The 14070-nt window shown below is 44.1% G+C and overlaps 1 protein-coding gene across 3 annotated transcripts in view; it reads left to right on the plus strand.

Annotated features, from left to right (window-relative positions):
- LOC116301315 (MAU2 chromatid cohesion factor homolog) overlaps window positions 1–14070 on the plus strand; it is a 26705-nt gene continuing 12635 nt past the window's right edge. Inside the window, exons 1-4 of one of the 3 annotated variants that reach the window (XM_031710353.2) lie at window positions 1–234; window positions 367–384; window positions 1612–1680; window positions 2108–2209. In XM_031710353.2, coding sequence (XP_031566213.2) covers window positions 7–234; window positions 367–384; window positions 1612–1680; window positions 2108–2209 — 417 coding nt within the window. In that variant the 5' untranslated portion in view covers window positions 1–6. Of the gene's footprint in view, window positions 235–366; window positions 406–1611; window positions 1681–2107; window positions 2210–11152; window positions 11458–14070 lie in introns of those variants that run through there. The other 2 variants (XM_089038225.1, XM_089038226.1) reach the window with 2 other exon arrangements.

The raw sequence follows: 14070 nt of genomic DNA on the forward strand, positions 1-14070 counted from the left end.
AACAAAATGGCGGTCACAACTATTGATGGATGGTACGCTGGTCTTATAGGACTTGCAGAAGGCTTTCTTACATCGAAACCCCAAAGAATAAAGGAATCAATCCAATGCTTACAGGCAGTATTCCAGTTTCATCCATCATCAGCAATCCAAGCGAGAACACATCTCCAAATAGGTCGGCTTCTTCATTCGTACACAAAGAATGGGGATTTGGCGCGTTCGCATCTTGAGAAAGCTGTAAGTTTTGTTGTTCTTTTAAAGATCTGGAGTGACCCTGATTGCTCTTTATTGACTTAAGATATATATCTAGTTGGTTGAGAAGTGTGTTTACGTCTAGAATCTGAAGATCGCTGTTTGTTTTCTTTTCAGATTCTACTCTCGCAAACTGTATCCTTTGATTTATTTACGGTACGAAGCTTTATATATACCTAATTCAATAAACGTTGTCATGACCAAAATCGATAGGCGATAGGTCATTCCGAGACGGAAATGGTTTCGTTGAATACAAACAACATTGAGTCAGTCTCAGCACTAAGGTCCATGTTCTTGTTGAGAATAAGAAGCAGAAACACAAGTCATTCCAGCTATTCTTGGATCCTGGAATAACGAATCTTGCCTTATAGCCTATCGCTTTTGACGATGACAACGTTCATTGAAATAGGTGTAATATAAACTTAAGCTTCAAACAATCATACTCATTATACTTATAGTGTGAAATCCTAGAATAACAAATCGATGAACTAAGAAAATAAACAAATTCTACTTGTTTTAACGTGAAAATCGACAACGACCAAAAAAGAAATTTATAAGAATGAATACTGAATTAAGTTGACAGTTCACATTGTAAAAGCAATGCCAAGAAAGCTAGGATTTGATAAAACCTTGTATACTATAATTAAACTATAACTTCTATCCTATACTAGAGTTAAAGATGTCCTAATACTATATATACACATACTAGTGTTGTTTTCATATGAGTGGGAAACATACAGTACCGACGTACAGCCAATACATGGTATGCGGCACCTTAACACTGAAATGATTTCCCTTTTCCTTCTTGTATTCATCCAATAATCTCCTTGGCATCCAATTGTAGTTGCATGACAACTCTAACATCAGATGCGAAGGAGATTATTCATCCAATAACAACAATATAGTTACAGTAAGGGTTTAATGAGGATACTGTATATGGTATGGTTACAAATTCACAGATTTTTTAGGGACGTAACCAAAATTTTCTAAAGGGGGAAGTCCAAATTAGAAAAATGACATTTTGTTTGAGCCCCTGGAATGCCAAACCCTAAAAAAATGTAATCCTAGAAAAAAAAAGCATTACGTTGTACATTTGCTTTTTTCCAAAAAGAAATTGAAAATTATTGCATAAATTTTATCATAAAATAAAATTGATAATTGCCCCATAAATTCTATAAAGCCACCATTTCATTGGCATGAGCCCCTTTGTTCCCTACTGCTTATGCCCCTGTTGTTTCATACTCATATGAAAACTGCAATGTACTTAAACTTACAATATACTTACTTAAAACTGTTTTATTGTATAGAACGGTCTTTTATTGTATAAAACTGTTAAAAATATTCTTTTAACAATAAAATCAGTTAGGGCCTGGTTTTGAAGAAATTATTTTTGAAGGTGCAAGTCTTCTCTCCCAGATATACAAAGAACTGGTATGAAATAAAATAGAAAAATGATGATAATGGGATTTAACAGTGGTTAGACCGGGTGGCTATTTTGCCACAACTCCAACAGTCCCATTCATAGTTCCCTGCGCCATATTAAAAGTTAGCTGTGCTTTTGCATCAAAGTGAGGCAAATGGTGAGCTTGTCTCTATCATTGCAAGCTCACCGTTCATCTCCCTTCGATGCAAAGGCACAGCTACTTTTCAAGGTGGTGCAGGGAGCTGTAAAAGGTACTATTGATATTTAGAGGTTGATCTTTTCAGAGAAGAAAATAAGCATGTTGGTTATGCCCTCTCAAAAAATTTATTTTACAGAGCTCTCGTAATCTTCGTTATCATTTTATTCATATTTTTAAAATAGTTAAAAATAAGGTTTCAAAAAACAGCTGATTTGGATGTTATCATACCTGTACAGGCACAATATCCATTAGCGAAACAAGTACTGCGCCAGGCATTAGAAGTCACTCAAGGGGAAAATATATACTTCTGGCAGTTCAGGCTTTTCTTTCAACTAGCAGTGAGTATGACTATTTTGGGATTCCATGTTATGCCATAAGGGCCATGTTGGTGGAGTAGTATAGGGAATGGGGGTTCCAGCGCAATCTCAACACGGGCAAGACCCGTGTCAAAAATCCACCTACGGAAACAACCCACTCCAAGTGTGGTTGGGGGCAACAGCGCAAATATGTTAGTCTATATATGGAGTGCGAAGATTGTAAAGAGTTTGTTTATGATTTCTGTGTAAAGTGCTTGAAACCCAAGTTTGTACCTACTAAACCAAATAAGTATATTTGTTGTGGTAAGAAAATGCAAATAGAAGACGACACGTCAGCACAGTGTTACGAGTGTGGTAAGAATATTCGTAATGCCGTACCAAATGCTACCAAAGAGCAATATTACGCCAATGGAGGTCGTAAGAAGACCCCATACAAAAGAATAAAATACTTCCGAGACTGGATGAGTCATATCCAAGGTTTACATCCGATATATTTAAGCGACGAAGTAAGGAAGAAAATCATAGACCATTTAGAAGAGCCAACCCCACAAAGTCTACGGAAAACGTTGAAAAAATTAAAGCTAGGGAAATATTACAAAGCTATTCCCTATCTTTTGTCTGAAATTACCGGTAAGTCTATTCCCGAGGTTTCTGATATGACGAAAGCCGAGTGGATGTTTTGTCGGCTGAATAAGGATATTCCTTATTATCCTGATGTAATTTACGAAATATTTTACAAAATAGACCCCAACCACCCCCTGTTAGGATGGATTCCGAGAAAATAAAAATGCAAAACTGGCGTTTATTTTGCCAGAAACCCCACTGGGGAATGCATCGCGCAGAACACCAAGCTATCCCCAGTGGGGTTTTTTGCATTTTGGGCTTACGGGGCTTATTTCATCCCGCGCCAGAGGCCCTCTAGTACGTACACATATATCTTTCTTACGACCCACCAGAGGGTGAACTCCGGACAGCGTCCCGAGACACCCCCTGACTTTTCCAACTTTTCCTCACGAAACCCCCCATCGCGGGGTTGAATCGCACTTTCTACCCCTCCCCCCACGGTTGCTGTGAGTGTGGGGAGGCTTTTTTTTTTTTCACTCACAGCAACCGGTCCAAATGCGTCTACAGCGAGGCTCGAACTCGGGACTTTAGGCCTCCCCAGCTCCAAAGTCCCACGATCACGAGCGAACGCCAGACACATCTGGACGCTTATGTATGTGAAAATTATTATATTTAATCTGCATAATTTCTAGACTGACGTTCGATATGTAAATAGAATCCCGTCACGCTCTTTTCGAAGCAGATGTTTACTGAGCAAGCTTTCTTTGAAGCTCTTCTTTCGCTTCTTGATAGATCTTTTTGCGAGATTCCTCGGAAAGATCTTTCACGATGGTTTTTTTATTCCTTATGTCCGACTTTAGTTTCTCGTATTTGTCTTCTTCGGCTAAGATAAGCGAGAATTCTGCGTTGTCTATCTTTCTGTCACGCAAAGCCTTTGAGACAAGGTCAATGATCGTATTTACTTTAGCCCTTGACAGAGCTATTGTCGTGTCATGCTTGGATATTTTGCTTGACAACTGTTTCATAACGCCTGTTGTAACAGCCGAAATAATACCGCAGACGGCGCCGACGCTAGCCAAAGGAACTCCAACGATTATTCCCGGTCCAGTAAGCGAAGTAGCAACGCCAGAGCCTGTTAACGCCACGGACATGGAGCCGGAAGTTATCGCGATTTTATGTAATATGCTTCGGGCTCTAGCATACTTTTTCCTGACCTCCTCATAGTGCTTCGTTTGACCCTCTAAGTAAGCGAGGATTAGATTTGCCTTATTCAAGCGGAAGTTCTCGGCATTCAATTCATTGGGTTTTGTAGGTAAATCAGGATAGAGTGGAGGTGCTGATGGTATAACATCCATTATATATACTAATGTACGACGCTTTTGGGAATGATATACAGGAGCAGCCACATCACGACAACAGGGATTACTGGAATTGGAGGGCCTTCAGGAAGATGTTTCCGCACGCGGATGCTAGTAAGTTCGAAAGAAGGCCCGATGGTATTTACTATAACGGCTCCAGAATGTACAGTAATGAGGATTTGAAACCTACGCTGGTTAATCAGATAGACGATCAACTGAAGAATTCTGGTTATGTTGAACATAAGCCTAAGCCAACATATGTTGAACATAAGCCCGTGCAAGGTTGGTCAAAGGAATTATTGCTTGGTACCAGTACTTATCCGATACCCGCAGTTTCATTTGATAAACACCCAAGCTTGGACCTAACGCTGAACATGCGGATCTCTAACAACCATTCCTTTTCGTTAAAGGTGCGAGATATCTTCAAAAACGTGCCCATTGTTCATACCACCGCTAAGGAATCTCATGAATGGTTAAGCGGTCCTAACATGCGTTATTGGCCGCAGCAACTAAACTTTGCAGTTTGGTGTGCCACTAGCGGCTGTGGTGTAAGCGCAAGCTTGATGAAGAATTCAATATTTATGTTTCATTTTCACTTCACGGTTAGAAGAATACTGCATGAGATGGGCGTTACTGCATTACCGGGAGATGCCACGTTTTATCCAAGAGATAATAAATACAGCGTGCCGGCTTATGACAGACTTTGTAAGGAGTTTGACGTTGTAGGGAAGGATTTCCGATGCACTGCCGGCGCTAACAATGGTCTGGGGCATATTTGGGCTTATTGGGGGATTGGTGGACACGAGCTAAGTGATAAGGAAGTTCATGCGTTGAATCTACGATGGAGCACTGGGTATCACAAAGAAACTCACGACAGTAGCACCTTCTTTGAACCAAACGCTAAGACCACTAAGGAAGTCAGAGACGGACCTCTGTTCAAAGACGAGGGCGGTAAGTATGCAGGGGCTAATCCACTGATTATCAAAATTACCAACGACGAGCAAACAAAGCAATATCTTAATTTCATACCCCCAGAAGGTAAAGGACTAACCAAAGCCGGCCTTGCCCGTTTAAACCGCAGCATAGAAGCTTACGTGTATTCTATCCTTGGAGCTCAGGTAAACACCCGATCCAGCATAATCGGAAATACTGGCGCCGCAGAAGAAACGCGAGCCGAAGCTTTGATTCTATTCGAAAGTTCGATTTTGGAGGGCGACATTAGCAAGGGCGTACAGCGTTACCAACTAGCTATACAAAATTCTAAGGCCCGACTGGACTATGCCGTAGCCCCGGGTTGTTGGTTAATGCCCAGTAATTTATCTATAAATACTGGCTCTGTAGTAGGATACAACAACAAACTTCAACGAGCTACTAAGGATATGAAGTTTGGGGTGAACGACGTGAACTCTGACACTCTTAGGAACATTCCTCACTTCGTAGAGAAGCCAAAAAAGGAACACGCAGAAAAACCCGAACCAAAGAAGAAGCCCCAAAAGAAGGTCCTGCCTACGATACCCGAGGAATATGACCATAACTTACTAAAGGCCGGCGTAGCAGCTGCAAGCGTTGGTCTAAGCTATTATATATGGCGATGAACAACCCCTACGTAACTGGAGTAGATTGTGTTTATACGACTTACACAGGCGAGAAAAAATACACCCAGGCATCTTGGGTTGATGTCACGGGCATGTCCGTGAATTTGAATTACTCAGGAAAGAAATTGATATTATGCAGCATTTCTTTGGGGGCCGTTAGCAGTGCGAATGTAGGATTTCGTTTCTGTGACGACAATGGAGTATTACAGCCCATGCGCGCGAAGACAAACAACAGGGAGCCTACGCATTTCTCAGTAGAGCCGCCAACGAATAGCTCTGAGAATCTTTCCGTTTGGACTTTCCACATGGTTGCTGATTGCCACGGGAAGGTAAAGCTGCAGATAAGAGTAGATGACACCGGGAGTGTTTGCATAAATAGCATAGAAAATCAAAGGAATACTGTCTATAACCACATGACCATCAGCACTTTGACGGTAATGAGCCTCTAGAAGGGAACTTGTTCCCTGTAATATATGAATCCATACGTGAGGGAAACGCGTTATACCCACCGCTTAGATGAAGAGGGATATGACAACGGCGCTTGGCATGACGTTGGACTGTGGGTTGAGGTTGGGGGAACTGCATTGGTCATTTGCACTATTAGCATTAATGCAAATACGCATGCGAATGTGGGGTTTAGGCTTATCGATGAGAATAATAAGCCCCTGCTTCCTTATCGAACTTCAACGAACACCAGGAAAGTTACCCATTTTTCGATGGAGCCCTACACTAGGTCCTCTGAAGACCTAACGCCAGTGACTTTTCATATGCTAGCCAATTGTAAATATGCTAAGTTGCAAGTCACTTCTGATGACGGCAAGTTTGGGATAAATCGCATAGGTCGCAGGCCCGCTAATGCAGCCTGGAGTCATAAGCCCATTTCTACCATGAGTGTGTTGCCGTTGGTTCCAAATTACCAGGGCGGTGCTAATACCGTCTTTCATTATCCTCAAAGCAGGGCACCGCCCGATGAGAAGGATAAGATCAAGCCTTCATCTTCTTCAGGAGGACCACCCCAATAGCGACGACCAAGATCCAGATGTTATTCCCTACAAACTTTAACAGTTCTCCGCCGGCCCTAAGTGCCAGACCAAGAACACTACCAAGCAGCCCAGGAAGACCGGCTGCCATCTTTTTCCCCAAGTCCGTCAGCCCATTGCCTAATTTCTTTACGCCCGCGCCTGTAGCCTTAAGAGCGGATAGGATAACTCCTACTACGCTTGAAATAGCGATCGCGAATGCCAGCGGAAGACCATACTTTAAAAGGGCTCTTTTTACTTTTTCCTTGGTGGTAAGCCCCAACTCTTTTTCCAGGTTTTCCTTTTGCGCCTGTAATTCCGCGACTCTTTCCTGAAGGGTTTCTACTTCCTTTTGAGCTGCCTCCCTTTCCTCTTCGGGACGAGTTTGGTCATTAATTATTTCCTGCTGCCGCTCTATTTGCCCCTCCAGGTCTTCGATGGCCTGATCTCTTTGCCGAAGTTGCTCTTCCATGGTGTTGATTTGTGCAACCAACTGCCGCCGTTCCTCCAAAGAGCCGGTTATGGTGATATGTAAGTTTTTAGCTTCTTCCTTGCTCATATCCAACTCTTGCAGGGCAAGATCGAAGGCCTTTTCAGCCTGGTTCATTCGGCGCTTGGCGTCGTCTCTTTCCTCCCTCAATTCGAGTATGCGTTGATTCTTGTCGTTAAGTTCTCTCTTTTGAGCATCGAGAAGTAGTCGGTTTTGTCTCATGAAATCTGCTTCCATTTCTTCCAACGTTTCTTGTAGCCCCTCGACGCGTTTTTCTAGTGCGACCCTTTCATTTATGTTTTCCAATCTTTCTAACATGCTTCTAGTGGCACGCTGGAAGCCTTTTAATCTTGCTACGTCACCCCTAACTCCGCCATTTTCGTCAAAGAGGGGTTGCGGTTTTGTCCAGCGGTCTTTATCAGGAAATCTCAGGTCTTGAACGCTTATGAGGACTTTGTTTCCGCGTTCTGTGAGCCTTACGTCGTCAGCATCGAAGTGGGAATAGCGCATTCGTAGCTCTTGCGTTGTCCACTCTACGGTTTCCCGCGCTGCGGCCTGAGGCTGCTCTATGTTTTGAAGTTCCAAGTACTCTGGAATGGGTTTGCCTGGGTTCCTTGATTGCCACTTGTCCTTTAAGGCCGCCTTAAACCTTCTCCATCTACTACCGTACGTGTTTTCTAGAGCCATGTCGTAGATTAGGGGGTCGGTTTCCGCGCCTTTAGTCCATGCGTCATATTCTTCGTCATTAATATCAACTTGACCTTCTTCGGCGGTGGGATCAAAATCCGTTCCTTCTACTTCCATTATATATGATAAGCTCAAAGTTAAACCCCAACATATTACCTAAGCAGGTTGGCGGACTGAAAGCAGAACGCACCTTTCACCGGGTTACATTCACGCCTTCTAGCGCTAAGCCAGGTGAGACGCTGTATGTAGGCGTACCCCGCCTAACGGATAACCTAGTCTTAGTTCCTGGCACCCTGGCGCTAAGGTTTGACCTAGCAATACAACCAAGCACTGCGGACGCGCGTCACGTTGTCAACGACCTTGGCCGCAACATTGTCTCAAAGATGCGGGTGAAGTTCGCAGGGGAATCCCTCTTGGACTTAAATAGGTACGATCTGTATACCACGTACAAAGACTTATGGTTGACTGCATTTGACCGCGCGCAAAGGATAGAGCAGGGAATCGCCAGTGATGCTATACGCAAGGTAAGAAGCGCAACCTCTGGCGCCTCAGGAGAAGACGAAATAAAGACGGCTTATGGTACTAAATATGTCGTTCCATTAGATTTCGAAGTTATCACGAACCACGGCGCATACTACCCAAGGCAGCTAAGCGAACTACAGTTCGAAGTAACCCTAGCAGACACTACGAACATCCTACAGGGAAAGGACGTAAGTTCCTCAGCCGTCCACCCATACTCCGTTACTAACTTAGAGCTGCAGTATGAAACGGTATACAGCGAAGACTTAGCACGTAGCGCCGGTATGGAATACAGCTCCGGGAAGGCTTTCCTTTACGATCACGTCGTGATGTACAAGACGTTCAGCTTTACAAATAACGTCGAAGAGGTCATCAACCAAAGCATTAACCTTCCCAGGCGCAGCCTCACAGGGATAATGTTGCTGTTCGCAAAGACATACACGGCAGGATTGCGTGACTCCGAGGCGTTCTTTAATCCTAACATTACCAACGTAGGTGTTAGCATCAACGGAGTGCCTAATAAGGTTTACTCACAAGGGATAAAGCCCGCGGATATGTACCGGGAAGTCGCACGTAAGTTTGGCGACCAAATTGACCCAAAGAAATTCTTTAAGGATAAGTATGCGCTGTGGATCGACATGCGCACGACGAACGACGAAGACCTACATGGACAGGGATTGCGGCTGGTAAATACCCAGGACGGCATTACGTTGGAGATCAAGCGCACCAAACATGCCAGCGACACTACTAAGATCAACGCATATATCTTCGTAGTCTCAGACGCGCAACTGAGTGTAGAAATGAATCAGCTAAAAAGCGTTGCCTACTAGGCTCGCGTTCCTTGAGCCAAGCGAAAGGATAAAAAATATTCCTTACGTATAATATGCTCCGCGTATTCGAAAACAACGAAACTAAACTGCAATGCATAGTGCAAGGCGATAAGCTGTACTTTAAAGCAAAGGAGGTAGCAAAGGCATTAGGTTATGCAGACACCAAAGATGCTATTAAAGCCCACGTGCGGGACAAGCATAAGAAGAGACTTAACGAGTTGGAGGTGAATCGCCTCCCTTCTGGTTCGCACCCCCAATCCCTGTATGTGACGGAGGCTGGTTTGTATCAATTGATATTCAGCTCCAAACTGCCAACGGCAGAGTCGTTCCAAGATTGGGTCTTTGAAGACGTTCTACCTACGTTAAGGAAGAAGGGGAAATACTCGTTGGATGGTCCAAATAAGTTGACCTTCAAGATCGAGGATGAGTTCGACTTACATAAGAAGGTCATCGATAAGATACGCCGGTTTTACCCTACGCTGATATTAGCACCTGGACTCGGGGAATTGCAAGATACCAGCAGTAAAAGGATAAAGTGCTGGCAAAAGGGCTACCAGGCAGGTCAACCCGACATCCTAATCCTTAACTCCCATAAGAAATACAATGGGTTCTGTCTGGAACTGAAGACGCCAAAGGGTAACGGCGTATTGTCCGACAAACAAAAAGCGGTATTGGCGCAATATGAAATGAATGGATACTTAACGATGGTAAGCAACGATTACGATCTGATCTGTAGGGAAATCGACCGTTACGTCGACGGCATTCGCATACCTTGCCCTTGGTGTGTTAAGGCTTTCAAATCGCATGAGAACTTACGAACGCACCAAAAGATATTTCATAGATATAATGATTCTTGAACAAACTCACTGGCGCGACTTGCTACATGGCATTTCATACGAAATAAAAAATTACGTCGTCTTCGAGGACATTAACCGTTTAAGGTTGGTCCTCTTAGACGGCAGCCAAGAGTACAGTTTATGGGCTCCCGACTGCGTACGGTACGTACTGCAAGGTGAAGAATATACACACCTGCGTACCTATGGTAAGGTTAACGGCCGATGGAAGTTTGACATCGAACGTCGCCCGGAAGCTAATCCATTATGTGATTGATTAGATATTGGTCTGCTTCGGCGGACCTCTTTTTTTCTGACATGAAATCAATCGATATCGTAATCAAGGCTCCCCTATGAATGCTGCGATTTGAGGAATCATATATCTTTCTCATTTTTCCAAGCCTTTCGTATCGCCAGGTAATGGTCTAAAGGCTTGGGACCGTCATACAGGCAACACCAAATATGCTGACCGCTGCGTTGACAACCACATTTATCGCAGATGCCGTCCCAGTGTTCCCTGTATTCCCATCTCACGCCCTCAACGTCGTCAAAGCATACGAAGGTCTGGTCTATTTCCTTCTTACGTCGCGTGAGCACCCGGGAGGTTTCGTGGGGACAACAACGTTCGGCTAAGTCTCCGTGGGTTTCACAGACGACATCTTCGAGGTGGTAACGACGACAGCGGTATTTATGCCAGTTCTCCTCGAAGTGAGGTTCATCGCAACGGAGACAACGGTCTTTGAGGCAGACTCTGTTCTCGCGGTGATATCGTAGGGCCTGTACAGTGGACAGTTCCTTACCGCAGTCACCGCAAAGGGTACTTACGGTCTTCTGACAGACTTTCTTGGAAAGATGGTATTGCAGTCGCTGCTTACTGCTGAAAGATTTATTACATCGCATGCACTCCATTATATACACCTTATCTTTTATTGTTATTTTGTTAAATGCTGCAAAGAGGTCTCAAGTAAGGGTCTATCTTTTATTGTTATTTTGTTAAGCCCCCATTAAAAGATGAGGTATCATTCTTTCTCATTGTTGAAACCAGCAAAAAGATAATCATGTTAACCATTCTTCGATCGTGATGATTTAACAAAATAACAATAAAAGATAGACCCTTACTTGAGACCTCTTTGCAGCATTTAACAAAATAACGATAAAAAAAGAAAGACCTATGCTAATTCCTCTTGCTGGGGCTTAGTAAGATCTTCTTTGCGACCTCTTACTCTTCTCGAACGTCGTCTAAAGTCCTTTGTGCTTTAGTATCCGCGGGACACCAATGTCCAACGAAGTCTTCTTCAGAGAATACCTTATTACAGTGACAGCAGCTGTGTTTCTTACGAGGCGTCGGAGGGGTAACGATGATGCAGTCAGCAGGTAGTTCGCACGTAATGCAGTCCATATATCTATGGGGGATATCGAATGAAGTCCTTAATGGACTCCTTAGCCCAGCCCGCCATTGTCAAAAGCGCGCCAAACCGTTCTGCACGCTTCAGACCGCACATTTCATCGTACAATTCCTGCACGCGCTCTTTTAACCGGTTTATCTCCTCCCTTTGCATTTCTATGGTGTCTTTTTTATCTTTTGCGTCGGCGGTAATCCTTCTTACTGCTTCCACTGGTTCCATCTATATATGAACCCAGATCACATGCCTTGTAACGCTCTGATAGTAGGACCCACCGGCTGCGGAAAGACCCAGTTCATCGTGGAGCAGCTATTAGGATCCTTTAGATACCGCTTCGACTATATCGTGCTATTATGCCCCACCTACGTGAATAACCGCACCTGGACGGGTATAGGAGTGAACGATGACGACTTCTTTGTGGACATACTGGATCCTAACGAGTTATCCAGCCATCTTAAGTTCTGGCACAAACAATTCCCCAAGAATACGCAAACCCTCCTTATACTGGATGACATTGCCTGTGGGGACGACGTAAAAAAGCGCACCTCTGAATTAGTGAAGCTCGCCTTCAGCGGTAGACACGACAATATCAGCGTTTGGTTGCTTTCCCAGCAGCTTACCAGTGTCTCTAAACCCTTTAGGGAAAACATAGGCTCTCTCGTAGTATTTTATACACCCAGTAAGTCTGACCTGGAAACCATCTTAAGCGACTACGGCGGCGAGATAAGCAAGGAACAGTTGCATGAATACATGCGGCATTTAAAAACGCACCAACATTCCAAGATGATCTTCTCTTTGAGGTTTCCGTATTCAATAAAGATCTCAGATCTTTAACTCCTAATGTATATGGAGATTGAGCAGCTCTTAGATGAAGTCCCCACGCAGTTAGATGAAAGTAACCTCAAGGAACAACTCAACATCCTTGTGTCTTCTGGGAAGTGTAAAGAAATGATAGGTAAGGAACTTACCCATGAGCAAGTTAACAAGTTGTCGGAAGAGGAGGTTAAGAAGTTCCATAAGAGGTACGAGGCTGCCCTTGCAAGTAAGACCACAGACGCCGTCGCAGACTCCGCTATCCGACTTGCAACTAAATTGCTTGGACTTGCACTGCCTATAGACGACGTGGAGCAACTGCGGAAGGACATAAGCGAGGACTATGTCATCGCCCAAGAACTTAAGATAACCTGCGGCTGGTTGTCTTTGAAGTGCGGTAAGTTAATGGCAGTCGCCTCTGCGGCACTTCACGTAGCTCAGCACGTCGACTTGAAGGAACTTACGGCCTCTTGGAAGGACTTCAAGAAGAACAGAGAAGTCGAAAGGGTATTCAAGGCGGCACTTGCTGAGGTACCTAGTCAAGTACCTGCAAGTGACTTATCAAGTACTTAGTCAAGTCGTTCGCGGGAATTACCCAGGTCGCCTCAAGTACCTAGTTAAGTACTTATCAATTCCTTCAAGTCCTTAGATATAAATGAGTGAAGCTGAATCGAAGGCGGAGGAAACCCCTCAAGTAGAGGAGCAACGAATCACCAAGGCTAAATCTCCAGGCAGAGTTGCTGCCGGTAAGAAGCTCGCGGAGATGAACAGGAAGAACAAAGCAAAGAAAGAAGAAAAGGTGGAGGAAGAGGAATCCTTCATTAATCCTGGGTACGTCATTGGCGCGTTAGGAGTCGCTATAGCAGCAGGCAGCCTTTACTTACAATGGCGGGCAACGAAAAAGGTAGAACCACCAACGTATCACGCACCTGTGGAGGTTAGAAAAAGTAAGATCCCTGAAATGGAGTAATAACCTTCTCGCTTTGTAATATAATGTCGACCGCGTTGTTGAAAACTGTTGAAGAAGCAGCTATCATTACTTCTATTGTTGCGGGTATTGGTTGGGTAGGTAAGAAAGTGCTCAAAGAAGACTTTACTGAAGACCCAAGCAAGAGCTTCGCTAATTTTGCTAAAATGACCGCTGCCGTAGGCGGGGCTATCATGGTAAAGGATTACCTACGGAAGGAAAAGTACCTACCTACGGTGTAATATATATGGCTAGCGTGGTCGCAGGTGGAGTTATTGCAGCTTTAGCATTCACTGGAGCTAATTATGGTGGTCAATATTTAGATAGATTAGTTAGAGGCGACAAAAGCGGAGATTTGGCCGCCGAAAGGAAGAGACACGACTTAGCGCTGGAGAAATATCAAAGGGATGTGGCGGCTTGGAATGAAAAAAGACAAGCTTACAGGGATTGGTTGGATAAGAACTACCAAGACGAAATGCAGGCGGATAAGAACTTCGAAAACACAGACTACGCCTTTAAGCTCTATGCGCAAGCACACCCCGCGGCATTAACGGGGTTAAGAAAGCCTCAGTTCAAGAATTACTACCAGCCTTCTAAGAAACAAAAAGACAATGAGTTGGTCTTTGTAGGAGTCGCAGGGCTGGCAGGAGGCGTAGCTTTGGCGTATCTGCTCTAACGAAGGGGACTTGTCCCCTGTAATATATGATCGTCTTTTTGGAAAGCGACAAGAATAACTTTACCACTTATCTGAATCCCCCCATCAAAGCCTGTAAGGTTCGGTTGGTTAGTTGCTCTTTGTACAAT

Source organism: Actinia tenebrosa, unplaced genomic scaffold, assembly GCF_029948245.1.
Source record: "Actinia tenebrosa isolate PJP-AT-01 unplaced genomic scaffold, QUT_ActTen_1.0 PGA_scaffold5__44_contigs__length_20552954, whole genome shotgun sequence".
Classification (NCBI taxonomy): domain Eukaryota; kingdom Metazoa; phylum Cnidaria; class Anthozoa; order Actiniaria; family Actiniidae; genus Actinia; species Actinia tenebrosa.